The 18373-nt window shown below is 39.5% G+C and overlaps 1 protein-coding gene across 2 annotated transcripts; it reads left to right on the top strand.

The window, feature by feature from the left end:
- Window positions 1–3126: 3126 nt before the first annotated feature.
- LOC124529321 (olfactory receptor 2W1-like) lies at window positions 3127–13778 on the top strand. Of its 2 annotated transcripts, XM_047103178.1 has the most exons (2): window positions 3127–4040; window positions 13754–13778. In XM_047103178.1, the coding sequence occupies exons 1-2, from the start codon at window positions 3127–3129 to the stop codon at window positions 13776–13778; spliced, it is 939 nt and encodes a 312-aa protein (XP_046959134.1). The 2 variants fall into 2 exon arrangements, with proteins under 2 accessions (XP_046959134.1, XP_046959133.1); XM_047103177.1 differs by lacking the exon at window positions 13754–13778 and having other exon boundaries at window positions 3127–4071.
- The last annotated feature ends 4595 nt before the right edge of the window (window positions 13779–18373 follow it).

The following is an 18373-nucleotide window of genomic DNA, read 5'->3' as shown; positions in this document are numbered from 1 at the left end:
GGATAATGGATATTTTGGGGGACAGACAAGGGTAATGATTGGGACAAGACACAAAGAAAAGCTCCTGGGCTTCTTGGAAAGGTTCTATTTCTTGACCTGCATGTTGGTTATAGGAATATTCACCTTAATTCAGTGAGTTTTTGCTTTTTTCTGTATCTATGTTTTACTTTATAATAAAACTGTTTTTTAAGAAGCCATGTTGAATTCACCTATTCCATATTATTTCCAGAATAAATAAAAACAGGCAGTGCCTGGGTGTTAAAGAGGCATCTCTGAGCTCAACATAAGGAGAAAGTATGAGCCCTTGTTAAAGGACAGTTAGGAAGCTATGAAAACAGGAATTGTGTGAATATTCAGTAGAAAACCTCCTTCATAAGACAAAAGACTGGATAATGGTTTCTGAGTCTATTTCAACTCTAAAATTCTATGGCCTTCTCATTTCCAACACTATCCCAACCTGATGTGGTCAAGAAAAGCCGACTGCATTTTGTAATCAAGGCATTTGGGAAGCTTAAGTCCCCTTTCCTCTTCTACCTAGGAGTTTATCAGTTTAGTATGTACATTGTTTGTGGGTACTTTTGTGTACATGTGTGTCTGTGCATTTAAAAACTATGCAAACAGAAAATTTTAAGCATTCCATTTTAGGTCTAGACCATCATGGTAAAATTACCAGTGGGAAAAATGAAGAGAGTAAAGAAAAAATAAAATAATAATAATTTGTGAGTAGGTGAATACAATGTTAAAATTTTAGAATTAAATATGAATCAAGCACAGTTGCTAGTTTTTTCACAAATACTGGTCCTAATAACCTCCCTTTGTTGAATATCATTACTTTCGCTGAATATATAGAGAAGCTGGTGTACAAACACATTATATAACTGGGGCGCCTGGGTGGCTCAGTCGGTTAAGCGTCTGACTTCAGTTCAGGTCATGATCTCAGTCTGTGAGTTCGAGCCCTGTGTAGGATTCTGTGCTGACAGCACAGGCCTGAATCTGCTTCAGATTCTGTGTCTCCCTCTCTCTCTGCCCCTCCCCTGCTCATTCTCTGTCTCTCTCTGTCTCAAAAATAAATTTTAAAAAAATAAATAAAAAAAAAACGTTACCTAACTGTCCAAGGACTCATTACTTCCAAGTACTAAAGCTGGGATTTGACTGACACTAAGCTCTGAGTCTACATTCTGTGCAGTTAAGCCTTATGCTCAACTTAGGTGATATCCTACCATATACAAATGTCACATTCATTATTTAAATTAAATTTCCATTTCCTAGTGAGAAAAAATATATTCCTATTTCTTACCACTTGGTAATAACAGCTCCTTCATCATGATTATAACATTTTTATGTTCTAACTAAAATGCTTGTAAAATGATATACTGTATATAATTTGCTTATTTTGTTTTAATATCTGCAAATAAAGATTATTTTTCCTTGGTTCCAAACACACTATGAATATAAAAACATTAGTTCTGAAGTTCACAGTCAGAAATTATCTACAGAAAAAATTATAAACCAAAAATTAAAAATTAAAATAAATTAGTGGGCTAATTCAGTCATTGAACATTCCAGCTATTTAATGATATGATAAAGTTTTCAAAGAGTGAAATGTATGTATACTTTATCCCTTTTCTATATTCTTTCAGAATTGAAGTGAATTTTTACCTATAGAGTTCTGAAGCAACCAGAGGATCAACTCATAATATTGGTAAATTCCATAGGAAAAAACAACTTGCTGATTATTTAATGAACTGCTTTTTGTTCAAGTTACCTATCTGCCAATCCTGCTGAATGGCCCGGTGAGTAGGAGCTAACACAGGTTGTTGATGTGTGTATGTAGTAACCAAATGTTTCTGGAATTAGTTCAATTTTTAACTCTGCAACAAATCAGTAAGTCTATTTAAGAGGTATAATAGCAGTAATGAAAGATATTCTAAGAAATACAAGGCCACTGTACATGTGAATAATGGTTAAAAGGAAGGATTTTTTTTCTTGGCAACAAAAACACATTCACAAAAAAAAAAAGGACTAAATAGTGAAAAAGTCCAAAATTGATACAGGAACAGCAGTGTCTGAAATGTTGAAAAGGAGGGAAATATTAGGAGGCGATTGATGGTGAGGGTGAAGATAATGCCTGGAATGCAGACATATGCAAGTGATTATGGAAAGTGACTCTACTACCAAATGGTGGAGTTTGTCACAATAAAATTGCTCATTTAATGTTTTACCTCAAACTTCTCTCCTTTGATAAGGGAAAAATTTGTCATGATCAAGTAATGCTTACATCATGATTTAAAGAAGGAACAACTCAAACTATGTTCTATTCCTAAATTATATCATTAAATTTATGGATTTATTGCTTACCCAGAAAACATGGAAACATAGGTATAATGGCATATTAAGCCTTTCCAATGATTTGCAATTCGGTGTGAATGGGTTTACCATATTATTTTTATATATTTTTTTATTTTTAATGTTCATTTATTTCTGAGAAAGAGAGAGACAGAGAGATAGCACAGGAGTGGGAGAAGGGCAGAAAGAGGTAGACACAGAATCTGAATCAGGCTCCAAGCTCTGACTTGTCATCACAGAGTCTGATGCAGGGCTTGAATTCTCAAGCTGTGAGATCATGACCTGAAGTCAGACACCTAACCAAGTGAGCCACCCAGGCACCCCTACCATATTATTTTCAGAACCACTCTGGTTATGATTACAGAGAGAGTCTTTGAGCACTGACACAGAGGTGTTAAAAGAAGTGTTCTTGGGGCGCCTGGGTGGCGCAGTCGGTTAAGCGTCCGACTTCAGCCAGGTCACGATCTCGCGGTCCGTGAGTTCGAGCCCCGCGTCGGGCTCTGGGCTGACGGCTCAGAGCCTGGAGCCTGTTTCCCATTCTGTGTCTCCCTCTCTCTCTGCCCCTCCCCCGTTCATGCTCTGTCTCTCTCTGTCCCAAAAATAAATAAACGTTGAAAAAAAAAATTTAATAAAAAAAAAAAGAAGTGTTCTTCATGGGAGAAAGCACACAACAAGTGAATTTGGATACTCATGGAAAATTTGAGAGAATTTAATTTCTACCTAAGGCAGACACTATTTTTTATTATCATGGTATTCTCTCCTAGACTTTCATAAAGAGCCATGGACACAAACAATGGAAGTTCAATAACAGATTTCATCCTGCTGGGGTTTTCTGATTGGCCCCAATTAGAACACATCATCTCTGGGATTGTCTTCCTCTTCTATATTGTGACTCTGGTAGGAAACACAACCATCATTCTTGTATCTAACCTAGACAGCCAGCTCCATACTCCCATGTATTTCTTCCTATCCAATTTGTCTTTTCTGGATCTCTGTTATGCAACTAGCATCATCCCACAGATGTTGGTTAATCTATGGGGTCCAACAAAGTCTATTACCTATGGAGGATGTGTGCTCCAATTCTTCTTTGCCCTTGACTTGGGAGCGACAGAATGTCTTCTCTTGGCTGTGATGGCCTATGACCGCTATGCTGCTGTTTGTCAACCTCTTTACTACACAATAATAATGCACCCTCAGCTTTGCCAGAAGATGGTGCTCATGGCCTGGTTAGGTGGTCTTGGTAGTGCCTTCATTCTTTGCTCCTTGACTTTGAAGTTGCCAAGATGTGGGCACAGGGAGGTCGATAATTTTTTCTGTGAGATGCCAGCCTTGCTCAAGATGGCTTGTGTCTACTCAAAAGTAATGGAGGCCATCGTCTTTGCTCTTGGAGTGATATTACTTCTAGTACCTCTATCACTAATTCTCATCTCCTATGCAGTTATCACTCAAGCTGTCATGAAGATCAAGTCAGTGGCAAGGTGGCGTAAGGTTCTTAATACATGTGGTTCCCACCTCACAGTAGTAACTCTTTTTTATGGAACAATCATTTATATGTACATGAAGCCACAGAACAGCACATCCCAAGACGAGGGGAAATTCCTTACTTTCTTTTACACAATCGTCACACCCACCCTTAACCCTCTGATCTATACTTTAAGAAACAAAGATGTAAAAAGTGCAGTAAAGAGAATACTGTGGGTAGAAAAATGGTCATCAAATTCATGAGTTACATGAAAGAGAGATAAAGAAATAATATTGACTTTTACCAACAGAAGATGAATTTATGCATTTATGCAAAGAGCATTTACTGGGTGTTTACCTTGTACCAAGGTACATACCTTGTAAATAAGTAGAAAGTGAGAGATACAGACATTTAAAGAAAATTCAATTTATATACTTGAAAAACCTTCAAGACTAATCTGTAACTACAGATAAATAAGAATATAATTATGAAAAGTGTTTAAGTACAGTAGTAAACATATGTACAAAATATTAAGAAAATATTTCTCATGGAAATTTATTTTAATGTAGGATTACACTGGGCACTGATTTTTTTTCTTCCCAGACTTGCCACTTTTATGGGAAATAACATTCACTTTCATCCACCTGACACTACCAGTGGGGTCTTTGTGGTGTAGACCAACTGCCCACCAATACCTGTTCCACCTTCTTCCTTAAGTTCTAATTGGTCACAGGGCCGCCATCCTAAATATCACATTTCGGAGCCTGCCTTCCACCAACACAATGTTGGGAAAGCAAAGTGTGCAACCCCTGGGTTATCTTCTCAAATATGAAGCCATTTACTCTCATCCTTCCTCCTGTTCCTGCAGGCTGGACTGTGAATGTGGAGGGTTTCTATTTTTGCCAAAAACCCTAAGAGAGAATGGAACAATAAGATGGAAACAGAACCATCCCATCAGTAGAGAAATGCTTCCAGACTATTACAAGAGAAAAATCTTCTAATTATCTTATATTAATGAAGTCACTTTATTTTGGGGTTTCTCTGTTAGAGAAACTTAACTTTTACCCTTCATGGCCTGATAAGGAGTTGTGGCTTTTTCTTATAAGGTAGTGTTGGTCCTTGGACCAGCATCAACAACATCACTTAGCAATTTATCAGAAAACACATGCTTAGGCCCACCTCAGACCTACTGAACAAAACACAGGATGGCCCCAGCAACTGATGTTTTTTAACAAACATGAGAGGTGATCAGGCTAAAGTTTGAGAACCACTATTACAGAGAATAGAGAGACATCGAGTCTCTAAACCAAAAATTAATGTTTTATAGGTTTTAATTAATTTCCTACCTATAGATGGGTCAAAGGAGGGGGTAATGTTTTCTCAATGTTCTTAGATAAAAGAAATGGATGACATGAAATTTTTGCCTAAATGAAATCATTACAAAGTGTTATTCTTTATTTCATACTATCTTCTTGCTCTTTGGTTTTATAATGTTCCTTCTTTTATTGAATCATTGTGACAGTAGATAGTAATTTTTTCAAAGGGGCTTGATGCTCTTATTTCAAAAAACAAAAATTTAGCATTCATGTTTTTCCCACATTTTTTAAACTTTATTTTATTGGCAAATATATTCAAGCTCTGAGGATATATATGTTGAAGAAAAAAAATATTTCCCTTCTCTGTAAGTTGACCATTTCAGAGATAGGAAATCCTCTACATGTGAGAGTCCTCACATTTACTATGCCCTTGTTTTGTGATTTCAAGGTCAAGTAAGCCACTCCATCTACCTGGAGTATTTGGGTGGGGCTAGATGCATTGTAAGGATTAGTGATGTTTTCTCTCCCATCCTTAAAACTTCTGGTTCCCAGGTTTCCACGGTGAAAACTCTACACCTTTATTTTAAATTTTTGATTACCTTTTAGGGCATAACTTTAAATTTTTTTTTCAACGTTTATTTATTTTTTGGGGGGACAGAGAGAGACAGAGCATGAACGGGGGAGGGGCAGAGAGAGAGGGAGACACAGAATCGGAAACAGGCTCCAGGCTCTGAGCCATCAGCCCAGAGCCCGACGCGGGGCTCGAACTCACGGACCGCGAGATCGTGACCTGGCTGAAGTCGGACGCTTAACCGACTGCGCCACCCAGGCGCCCCAGGGCATAACTTTAAAATTGCCAGGTGTGTAAGTCTTGCAACCCATGGAGCTTAAACCCTGTAGTTGTAAAAGTCAACAGGTTGGGTTCAGGGAGACTCCAAAGGCAGTGGGGCTACTCTTGGAGAGAAGGCAGGGAAAACAGCCTGAGGACATACATCTTGGAAACAGAGACTTGCAGAGAGTCTGGGGCACACTGTGGGGAGATTATTTGCTCCTTTTGCAGCATGCCCGAGAGAGGCAGCATTCACAGAGAGACACCTCAAAGAACAAGGAAACTGACAGGAACCATTTCCTCCCCGTGTCCCTCAGTATGAGCACAGGGCCATCTGTGGGATTGTGGGATTGTGCCTTCAGTCCCTACCTAACTTGCTTACAGAAATCCCAACAAACCCCCATGCTCTGGTGGAACTGTCCTTCCCAGGCATATTTGCCTCACTCCTAGCATGGCAAACACCCTCCCCCAGAAGACTGGCCCAAACCCCTGTCGACACCATGTCTCCCATCATGAGAGTTTTACAGGGCATCAGTTCCAGCAACAGTGGCAACAGGCTTCATTTCACAAGCAGATCAGAGGGTGGACAAAGCACACTTTAAAGACTCCCTGAAGTGCCCGGCCCTGAGGAACAAGGGACACAACACTGCAGGACACTACAGGACCTCATCTTCCTAAGTCCATTCCCTCAAGAACAGCACTCATAGCTGACTTTCCTAACACAGAAAAGCAAGCCCAGAGACTTAACAAAATGAGAATACAGAGGAATTTGTTCTAAATGAAAGGACAGGACAAGGCCATGACCAGACAGTCAAATGAAACAGATATAAGTAACATACCTGATAGAGAATTTAGAGTAATGATCATAAGGATACACACTGGACTTGAGAAGAGTGTAAGACATGAGTGAGGTCACAAACACAAGGTAAAGAATAACAGCAGAGATACAGGGCTCAATAAATGAAAATGAGAAACACATTTGACCAAATGAACAGCAGGATGGAAGAAGCAGAGGAGCAAATTAATGACATAGAAGACAAAGTAATGGAAAGTAATAAAGTTCAACAAAATAGAGAAAAATAATTGTACAAAATAAGAATAGATATAGGTAACTAAGTGACTCCATCAAATGTAATAATATTTATATCATAAGAGTCCCTGAAGAAGAAAAGAGAGAAAAGGGAGCAGAAAATTTATTTAAAGAAATAATAGCTGAAAACTTCCCTAATCTAAGGAAGGAAACAGACATCCAGATCCAGGAGGCACAAAGAAACCCCAACAAAATCAACAACAGTAGATCTATACCAAGACATATCACAATTAAAGTGGCAAAATATAGTGATAAAGAAAAAACTTAAAAGCACCAATATAAAAGAAGATAGTTACATACAAAGGAATCCTCTAGGCTATCAAAGCATTTTCTAGGAGAAACTTTGCAAGCCAGTAGGGAGTGGCATGATATATTCAAAGTGCTCAATGGGAAAAATCTAAAGCCAATGATATTCTATCCAGCAAGGCTAAGATGCAGAATAAAAGGAGAGATAAAGAGAGAGAGAAACCAAGAAATAGGCCCTTAACTATAAAGAACAAACTGATGGTGACCTGCTGATGTGGTAGGGGGAGATATGTAAAATAAGTGTCAGGGATTAAGGAGTGTACTTGCCATGAGGAGCACTGGCTGATGTATGGAATTGTTGAATCATTATATTGTACATCTGAAACTAATGTAACACTGTATGTTAACCATATTGGAATTTAAAGTTTTAATAAAGAAAACCCTAAATCCCCAATTTAAAAAAGACTATTAGAAATAATAAATAGGTAATAGAGATTAAGGAGTGAACTTCTTGTAATGAGCATAGCATCTTATATGGGTGTTGAATCACTGTATTGTACACCTGAAACTAATACTACAATGTATGCTAACAACCTAAATGAAACATAAAAATTTTTCAAAATAAAGCAAAAATCATAGCCATTATTTAATAAAAATAAGAAATAATAAATGAATTCAGAAAATTTCAAGATAAAAAATTAATATACAGCAATTTGTTGTTTCTATGTATTAATAATGCTCTAGCACAAAGAGTGATTAAGAAAACAATGCCATTTACAATTACATCCTAAGAAAAAATTTCTAGAAATAAATTTAAATAAGGAGTTGAAAGACATATACTCTGAAAACTGTAATACATTTGTGAAATAAATTAAAAGTAACACAAACAAATGGCAGTTATCCCATGCACATGGATTGGAAGAATCAATATTGTTCAAACATCCATAATCTAAAGTAATGTACACTTTTAATGTAATATCTATGATATTATCAATGTAATCTCATAAAACTAGAACAAAGAATCTTTAAATTTATATGAAACTATGAGAAACCATGAATAGTCAAATAATCTTGAGAAAGAAAAACAAACCTGGAGGTATCATAATCCCAGGTTTCAAACTATACCACAAAGCTACAGTAATAAAAATAGTATGGTCCTTGGCACAAAACTAGACACATAGATAAATAGAATATGATAGAGAGCCTAGAAATAAACCCATGATTATATGGCCAATTAATCTACTACAAAGGAGACAAGAATATACAATTGGGAAAAGACAATCTTCAATACATGGTGCTGGGAAAAATGGATAGCTATGTAGAAAAGAATGAAATGAGTCATTTGTCATACCATATACAAAAAGAAAGACAAAATAGATTAAATTACTTAATATAAGACCTGAAACCATACAACTGCTAAAAGAAAATATAGGCAGTTAACTCTCGGATATCAGCCTTAACAGTATTTTTCTAGATCTACCTCCTCAGCCAAGGGCAACAGCAACAAAAATAAACAATTGTGACTAGACAGCTTTTTCCCAGTGAAGGAAACCATCAAGAAAACAAAAAGACAACCTACTTAATGGTAGAAGATATTTGCAAATGATATATCCAATAAGTAGTTAATAACCAAAATATTAAAAGAACTTATACAACTACACACACACACACACACATCCATTTAAAAAATAGGCAGAATACCTGAGTAGACATTTTTCCAAAGAAGATACTCATGGCCAACAGACACGTAAAAGGATGCCCAATATCACTCATCATCATGGAAATCAAAATCAAAATCACAATGAGATATCACCTCACAACTGTAAGAATAGCTAGTCTCAAGATAAGAAATAACAAGTGTTTCTAAGGATGTGGAGAAAAGTAAATCCTCATGTTCTGCTGATGGAAATATAAACTGGTGCAGCTACTATAGAAAACAGTATAAACTCGTCAAAAAGTTAAAAATAGATATAATGGATGATCCTGTAAATCTACTTCTGGGTATTTATCTAAAGAAAACAAAAATACTAATTTGAGAATATATATGCATTCCTATGTTTATAGCAGCCTTACTTACAATAGCCAAATTATGAAAGCAATCCAAGTGTCCAGCAATAGATAAATGGAAAAGAAGGTATGGTACATATACACAATGGAATATTACTCAGCCATTTAAAAAATGAAACCTTCTCATTCACAACATAGATGGAACTAGCGGGTATTGTCATCAGTGAAATAAACCATGCACCCAAAAACAAATACCATATGTGTAATCTGAAAAACAAAACAAATGAATAAACAAACAAAAAATAAAAACAGGCTCCTAAATACAGAACAGACTGACAGTTGACAGAAGGCAGGGAGGTAAGAAGATGGGCAAAATGGGTGAAGAGGATTAAGAGATACAAGCTTCCAGTTATAAAATAAATAAGTCATGGCACTGAAAAGCAGAGCATAGGGAATATAGTCAAAAATATTGTAAAAACTTTTTTGGTGATAGATGAAAACTACATTTATCACACTGAGCAGTCAAGATGGCTCATGTCATTGCAAATGGCAAGACTTCATTTGTTTTGATGGCTGAGAAATATTCCGTTATATATATGAAACCTTTCTCCATTACATCTCAAAAGCTTTAAGAAAGAAAAATAAATCATGCTTTATAGAACAAATGTGTCCTTTGTAGAGGACTAATCCCAGGGCTTCATTGATATATTTCTATGAATATAATAAAATGATATAAGTAAAACAATAAAATAAAAGTGATCATTCAGAATGTAGGATGTTCCATACAACAATCTGCCTGGACTCTTTGAAAAGTCAATGTCATGAAAGAAAAAAGCAAGCAAATTGTTCCATATGCACAATATCCAACAGAGATAATCATGTAAAAGCAAATGCAAGCCACATGTGTATTTAAGTTTTCTGGTAGTCACATTTAAAAAGGGAAATGGGAGGAGGAGTTAAGATGGCAGAGCAGGAGGAGCATCCTATGCTTGACTCGTCCCTCAAACACAGCTAGATAAATCATTCCAAATACCCAATAAATCAATCTGAATGCTGAGAGAACAAGCTGCAGAACTAGCGCTAGAAAATAAGCCATGTCATGGAAGGTAAGACATGAGCAGAAGTGATTCTGGGGAGAAAAGAATTGGGTGTGGCAAAGGGGAATAGGCCCTGATCACAGAGAGAGGAGAGAGGAGAGAGAGAGAAGTAGCATGCAGAGAATGGCACAAGGAAAACTCTTCCCCAAAACTGTTAAATGGGAAAAGAAGAGGGGCTGACTACCATAAGTTTTCATAATCAGTGGAGTTCAAAGTCTGCAGTTTTAGAAGGCTGCACAGTCGCCAGTTTCATACCTGGTGGGCTTAGTAGTGCTCCTGTGGCAAGCAGAACAGAGGCACGGGAATGTACAGTGTGGTTTGAGGATCCCCTGCGTCATACTGGAAGACAAAGACCTCCTTCTCCGAGTGCATTTGGGAGAGGTGGCATAGCCTTTCAGGGGACAGAAGAGCTGGCAGGCAGCAATGTGTTGTTCTATTCAATAGAATAAGAACAGAGACACCTGCTGAGGACAGCAAACCTTGGTTCTGGCTTGTTTGCTGCACTTTACCATACACTCTAAGCCCCTGCATGATCCTATGACTGCTTTTCTGGGACATGTAGGCACAAGCCACTGTGTGGCGAGACCCTCCCCAAATGCCAGTCTATGCTGCTCAGGTTCTCTAAAATTTGGAGTCTTGAAACCCAGCCAAATGCCTGATGTAAAACAGAGGAGTACAGGGCCACCTGGTAAGCAGACAGCTTGGAAACAGACAGGTGAAGGCAGGAATTTGACCAAAGCTGGGGACACAAGAAGAGAGATTGTTCACTCTTCTGTGAGGGTTTCCTGAACAGTGTTAGCACAAACTACCTCCTGGGTGGGGAGAGAATGAGAGAGCCAGGCAACACCATTTTCCCTCCACCCATCAACACTGAGAGACTTCAGTGAGCAACACAGCTCCCCCAGTGGAGGCTGGAACACACAAAGCTGCGCTCCCCTCATCCCGTGCCCTGCATGTGTATCTTTACTAGGGCAAGTCAGCCTAAAGACCAACAGAGTTAGCATCTCCCCTAGAATACCAGCAAAAACCCCTTGCTCGTACCAAGTCTGCTGATCATAGGGGGCTGCAAAGCTTCAGCTTTGGTGGAAATAGGATAGTCTTACTTTAACAAGCAAACCAAAACACACACAGCAAAAATGCCACACATTGGACCAGGTCCCAATGCTCCCCATTGCAGGCAAGGAAAACTCTGCAGACAGAGGACTGACCTGAGGGAAAGAGCAGCCAAAACACAAGAGCAGAGTGCATACTCTAAGGCAAGTCCTGAGGCACCTGGACAGCAAGGGCCCCTTCTTAATATAACCGTTACTCTCCGGAGCAGAAAATATAACAGGTTTTCTTGGCACACACACACAAAAAGTGATCCACACAAAATGACAAGATGGAGGAATTCACCCCTAAACAAAGAACAAGAAGAGATCATGGCCAGGGATCTACCCAAATAGATGTAATATGCCTGAACCAGATTTTAAAACAACAATCATAAGGAAAAAGTATAGAAGAATATATGGAGTCTCTTGCTTGAGAGATAAAAGAACTAAAAACTAGTCAGGCCCAAAAAATATATATATATATACTACAAGCAAGATGCAAAACCGACTGCAGGTAATGACCACAAGAAGCGATGAAACAGAGGAATGAATCAATGTAAAAAAAGGTAAAATGGAAAACAGCGAAACTGAAAAGAAGAGGAAAAGCATAGGATCATGAATGTAGACTTAGGGAACTCAGTGACTCCTTAAATCATAATAACATTTGCATTATAGGAGTCCCCGAGATGAAGAGACATAAAAAGGGGAAGATGGTTTATTTGAGCAAATTATACCTGAAAACTTCTCTAATATGAGGAAGGAAACAGACATCAAAATCCAAGAGGCACAGACAACTCTCCTCAAAATCAACAAAAGCAGGCCAACACCAAAATATAATGTAGTTAAATTTGCAAAATATCACAAAAAAAGTAAAAGTCTTAAATTCAGCAAGAAAAAAGAAGTCCCTAACTTACAAGGGAAGACCTATGAGGCTGGCTGAAGATCTGTCCACAGAAACTTGGTGGGTCAGAATGGAGTGGCCTGATATGTTCAGTGTGTCTAATGGGGGAAATGTGCAGCCAAAAATACTCTATCCAGAAAGGCTATCATTCAGAAAAGAAAATGACAAGTAGAGTGGATTTCTGGAAGATGGCGGCGTAGGAGGACGCTGGGCTCACCGCGCATCCTGCTGATCACTTAGATTCCACCTACACCTGCCTAAATAACCCAGAAAACCGCCAGAGGATGAGCAGAACGGAGTCGCCGGAGCCAAGCGCAGACGAGAGGCCCACGGAAGAGGGTAGGAAGGGCGGCGAGGCGGTGCGCGCTCCACGGACTGGCGGGAGGGAGCCGGGGCGGAGGGGCGGCTCACCGGCCAAGCAGAGTCCCCGAGTCCAGCTTGCAAAAGCGGAGGGGCCCGACGGACTGTGTTCCGACAGCAAGCGCGACTTAGCGTCTGGGAGGTCATAAGTTAACAGCTCTGCTCGGAAAGCGGGAAGGCTGGAGGACAAAGGGAGGGAGAGCTGCGGAGCCCCCAGACGACAGAGCTCAGTTTGGTTGGGAACAAAGGCGCTGGCCAGCGCTATCTCCCCCGCCCATCCCCCAGCCAAAATCCCAAAGGGAACCGTTTCCTGCCAGGGAAATTGCTCACTCCGCGCAAACACCCAACTCTGTGCTTCTGCGGAGCCAAACCTCCTGCAGCGGATCTGACTCCCTCCGGCTGCCACAGGGCCCCTCCTGAAGTGGATCACCTAAGGAGAAGCGAGCTAAGCCTGCCCCCCCTGCCGCTGTGCACCTTGCCTACCCACCAGAGCTAATACACCAGATCCCCAGCATCACAAGCCTGGCAGTGTGCAAGTAGCCCAGACGGGCCACGCCACCCCACAGTGAATCCCGCCCCTAGGAGAGGGGAAGAGAAGGCACACACCAGTCTGACTGTGGCCCCAGCGGTGGGCTGGGGGAAGACATCAGGTCGGACTGCGGCCCCACCCACCAACTCCAGTTATATACCACAGCACAGGGGAAGTGCCCTGCAGGTCCTCACCACACCAGGGACTATCCAAAATGACCAAGCGGAAGAATTCCCCTCAGAAGAATCTCCAGGAAATAACAACAGCCAATGAGCTGATCAAAAAGGATTTAAATAATATAACAGAAAGTGAATTTAGAATAATAGTCATAAAATTAATCGCTGGGCTTGAAAACAGTATAGAGGACAGCAGAGAATCTCTTGCTACGGAGATCAAGGGACTAAGGAACAGTCACGAGGAGCTGAAAAGCGCTTTAAACGAAATGCAAAACAAAATGGAAACGACGACAGCTCGGATAGAAGAGGCAGAAGAGAGAATAGGTGAACTAGAAGATAAAGTTATGGAAAAAGAGGAAGCTGAGAGAAAGAAAGATAAAAAAATCCAGGAGTATGAGGGGAAAATTAGAGAACTAAGTGATACGCTAAAAAGAAATAATATACGCATAATTGGTATCCCAGAGGAGGAAGAGAGAGGGAAAGGTGCTGAAGGGGTACTTGAAGAAATTATAGCTGAGAACTTCCCTGAACTGGGGAAGGAAAAAGGCATTGAAATCCAAGAGGCACAGAGAACTCCCTTCAGACGTAACTTGAATCGATCTTCTACACGACATATCATAGTGAAACTGGCAAAATACAAGGATGAAGAGAAAATTCTGAAAGCAGCAAGGGGTAAACATGCCCTCACATATAAAGGGAGACCTATAAGACTCGTGACTGATCTCTCTTTTGAAACTTGGCAGGCCAGAAAGAATTGGCACGAGATTTTCAGTGTGCTAGACAGAAAAAATATGCAGCCGAGAAGCCTTTATCCAGAAAGTCTGTCATTTAGAATAGAAGGAGAGATAAAGGTCTTCCCAAACAAACAAAAACTGAAGGGATTTGTCACCACTAAACCAGCCCTACAAGAGATCCTAAGGGGGACCCTGTGAGACAAAGTACCAGAGACATCACCACAAGCATAAAGCATACAGACATCACAATGACTCTAAACCCGTATCTTTCTATAATAACACTGAATGTAAATGGATTAAATGCGCCAACCAAAAGACATAGGGTATCAGAATGGATAAAAAAACAAGACCCATCTATTTGCTGTCTACAAGAGACTCATTTTAGACCTGAGGACACCTTTAGATTGAGAGTGAGGGGATGGAGAACTATTTATCATGCTACTGGAAGCCAAAAGAAAGCTGGAGTGGCCATACTTATATCAGACAAACTAGACTTTAAATTAAAGGCTGTAACAAGAGATGAAGAGGGACATTATATAATAGTTACAGGGTCTATCCATCAGGAAGAGCTAACAATTATAAATGTCTATGCGCCGAATACCGGAGCCGCCAAATATATAAAACAATTACTCATAAACATAAGCAACCTTATTGATAAGAATGTGGTAATTGCAGGGGACTTTAACACCCCACTTACAGAAATGGATAGATCATCTAGACACATGGTCAGTAAAGAAACAAGGGCCCTGAATGAGACATTGGATCAGATGGACTTGACAGATATATTTAGAACGCTGCATCCCAAAGCAACAGAATATACTTTCTTCTCGAGTGCACATGGAACATTCTCCAAGATAGATCATATACTGGGTCACAAAACAGCCCTTCATAAGTTTACAAGAATTGAAATTATACCATGCATACTTTCAGACCACAATGCTATGAAGCTTGAACTCAACCACAGGAAAAAGTCTGGAAAACCTCCAAAAGCATGGAGGTTAAAGAACACCCTACTAACGAATGAGTGGGTCAACCAGGCAATTAGAGAAGAAATCAAAAAATATATGGAAACAAACGAAAATGAAAATACAACAATCCAAACGCTTTGGGATGCAGCGAAGGCAGTCCTGAGAGGAAAATACATTGCAATCCAGGCCTATCTCAAGAAACAAGAAAAATCCCAAATACAAAATCTAACAGCACACCTAAAGGAAATAGAAGCAGAACAGCAAAGACACCCCAAACCCAGCAGAAGAAGAGAAATAATAAAGATCAGAGCAGAAATAAACAATATAGAATCTAAAAAAACTGTAGAGCAGATCAACGAAACCAAGAGTTGGTTTTTTGAAAAAATAAACAAAATTGACAAACCTCTAGCCAGGCTTCTCAAAAAGAAAAGGAGAGGACCCAAATAGATAAAATCATGAATGAAAATGGAATTATTACAACCAATCCCTCAGAGATACAAACAATTATCAGGGAATACTATGAAAAATTATATGCCAACAAATTGGACAACCTGGAAGAAATGGACAAATTCCTGAACACCCACACTCTTCCAAAACTCAATCAGGAGGAAATAGAAAGCTTGAACAGACCCATAACCAGCGAAGAAATTGAATCGGTTATCAAAAATCTCCCAACAAATAAGAGTCCAGGACCAGATGGCTTCCCAGGGGAGTTCTACCAGACGTTTAAAGCAGAGATAATACCTATCCTTCTCAAGCTATTCCAAGAAATAGAAAGGGAAGGAAAACTTCCAGACTCATTCTATGAAGCCAGTATTACTTTGATTCCTAAACCAGACAGAGACCCAGTAAAAAAAGAGAACTACAGGCCAATATCCCTGATGAATATGGATGCAAACATTCTCAATAAGATACTAGCAAATCGAATTCAACGACATATAAAAAGAATTATTCACCATGATCAAGTGGGATTCATTCCTGGGATGCAGGGCTGGTTCAACATTCGCAAATCAATCAACATGATACACCACATTAACAAAAAAAAAGAGAAGAACCATATGATCCTGTCAATCGATGCAGAAAAGGCCTTTGACAAAATCCAGCACCGTTTCTTAATAAAAACCCTTGAGAAAGTCGGGATAGAAGGAACATACTTAAAGATCATAAAAGCCATTTATGAAAAGCCCACAGCTAACATCATCCTCAATGGGGAAAAACTGAGAGCTTTTTCCCTGAGATCAGGAACACGACAGGGATGCCCACTCTCACCGCTGTTGTTTAACATAGTGCTGGAAGTTCTAGCATCAGCAGTCAGACACCAAAAGGAAATCAAAGGCATCAAAATGGGCAAAGAGGAAGTCAAGCTTTCGCTTTTTGCAGATGACATGATATTATACATGGAAAATCCGACAGACTCCACCAAAAGTCTGCTAGAACTGATATATGAATTCAGCAAAGTCGCAGGATACAAAATCAATGTACAGAAATCAGTTGCATACTTATACACTAACAATGAAGCAACAAAAAGACAAATAAAGAAACTGATCCCATTCACAATTGCACCAAGAAGCATAAAATACCTAGGAATAAATCTAACCAAAGATCTAAAGGATCTGTATGCTGAAAACTATAGAAAGCTTATGAAGGTAATTGAAGAAGATTTAAAGAAATGGAAAGACATTCCCTGCTCATGGATTGGAAAAATAAATATTGTCAAAATGTCAATACTACCCAAAGCTATCTACACATTCAATGCAATCCCAATCAAAATTGCACCAGCATTCTTCTCGAAACTAGAATAAGAAATCCTAAAATTCATATGGAACCACAAAAGTCCCCCAATATCCAAAGTAATTTTGAAGAAGACCAAAGCAGGAGGCATGACAATCCCAGACTTTAGCCTCTACTACAAAGCTGTCATCATCAAGACAGCATGGTATTGGCACAAAAACAGACACATAGACCAATGGAATAGAATAGAAACCCCAAAACTAGACCCAAAAACGTATGGCCAACTCATCTTTGACAAAGCAGGAAAGAACATCCAATGGAAAAAAGACAGCCTCTTTAACAAATGGTGCTGGGAGAACTGGACAGCAACATGCAGAAGGTTGAAACTAGACCACTTTCTCACACCATTCACAAAAATAAACTCAAAATGGATAAAGGACCTGAATGTGAGACAGGAAACCATCAAAACCTTAGAGGAGAAAGCAGGAAAAGACCTCCCTGACCTCAGCCGTAGCAATCTCTTACTCGACACATCCCCAAAGGCAAGGGAATTAAAAGCAAAAGTGAATTACTGGGACCTTATGAAGATAAAAAGCTTCTGCACAGCAAAGGAAACAACCAACAAAACTAAAAGGCAACCAACGGAATGGGAAAAGATAGTTGCAAATGACATATCGGACAAAGGGCTAGTATCCAAAATCTATAAAGAGCTCACCAAACTCCACACCCGAAAAACAAATAACCCAGTGAAGAAATGGGCAGAAAACATGAATAGACACTTCCCTAAAGAAGACATCCGGATGGTCAACAGGCACATGAAAAGATGTTCAGCGTCGCTCCTTATCAGGGAAATACAAATCAAAACCACACTCAGGTATCACCTCACACCAGTCAGAGTGGCCAAAATGAACAAATCAGGAGACTATAGATGCTGGAGAGGATGTGGAGAAACGGGAACCCTCTTGCACTGTTGGTGGGAATGCAAACTGGTGCAGCTGCTCTGGAAAGCAGTGTGGAGGTTCCTCAGAAAATTAAAAATAGACCTACCCTATGACCCAGCAATAACAATGCTAGGAATTTATCCAAGGGATACAGGAGTACTGATGCATAGGGGCACTTGTACCCCAATGTTTATAGCAGCACTCTCAACAATAGCCAAATTATGGAAAGAGCCTAAATGTCCATCAACTGATGAATGGATAAAGAAATTGTGGTTTATATACACAATGGAGTACTACGTGGCAATGAGAAAGAATGAAATATGGCCTTTTGTAGCAACGTGGATGGAACTGGAGAGTGTGATGCTAAGTGAAATAAGCCATACAGAGAAAGACAGATAGCATATGGTTTCACTCTTATGTGGATCCTGAGAAACTTAACAGGAACCCATGGGGGAGGGGAAGGAAAAAAAAAGAGGTTAGAGTGGGAGAGAGCCAAAGCATAAGAGACTCTTAAAAACTGAGAACAAACTGAGGGTTGATGGGGGGTGG

Source organism: Lynx rufus, unplaced genomic scaffold, assembly GCF_022079265.1.
Source record: "Lynx rufus isolate CCGP_SWC_20201006 ecotype Redwood Valley unplaced genomic scaffold, mLynRuf1.p SCAF_6, whole genome shotgun sequence".
NCBI classification, from domain to species: domain Eukaryota; kingdom Metazoa; phylum Chordata; class Mammalia; order Carnivora; family Felidae; genus Lynx; species Lynx rufus.
The sequence above is the reverse complement of the archived record's forward strand: the minus strand, read 5'-3'. Positions and strand labels throughout refer to the sequence as shown.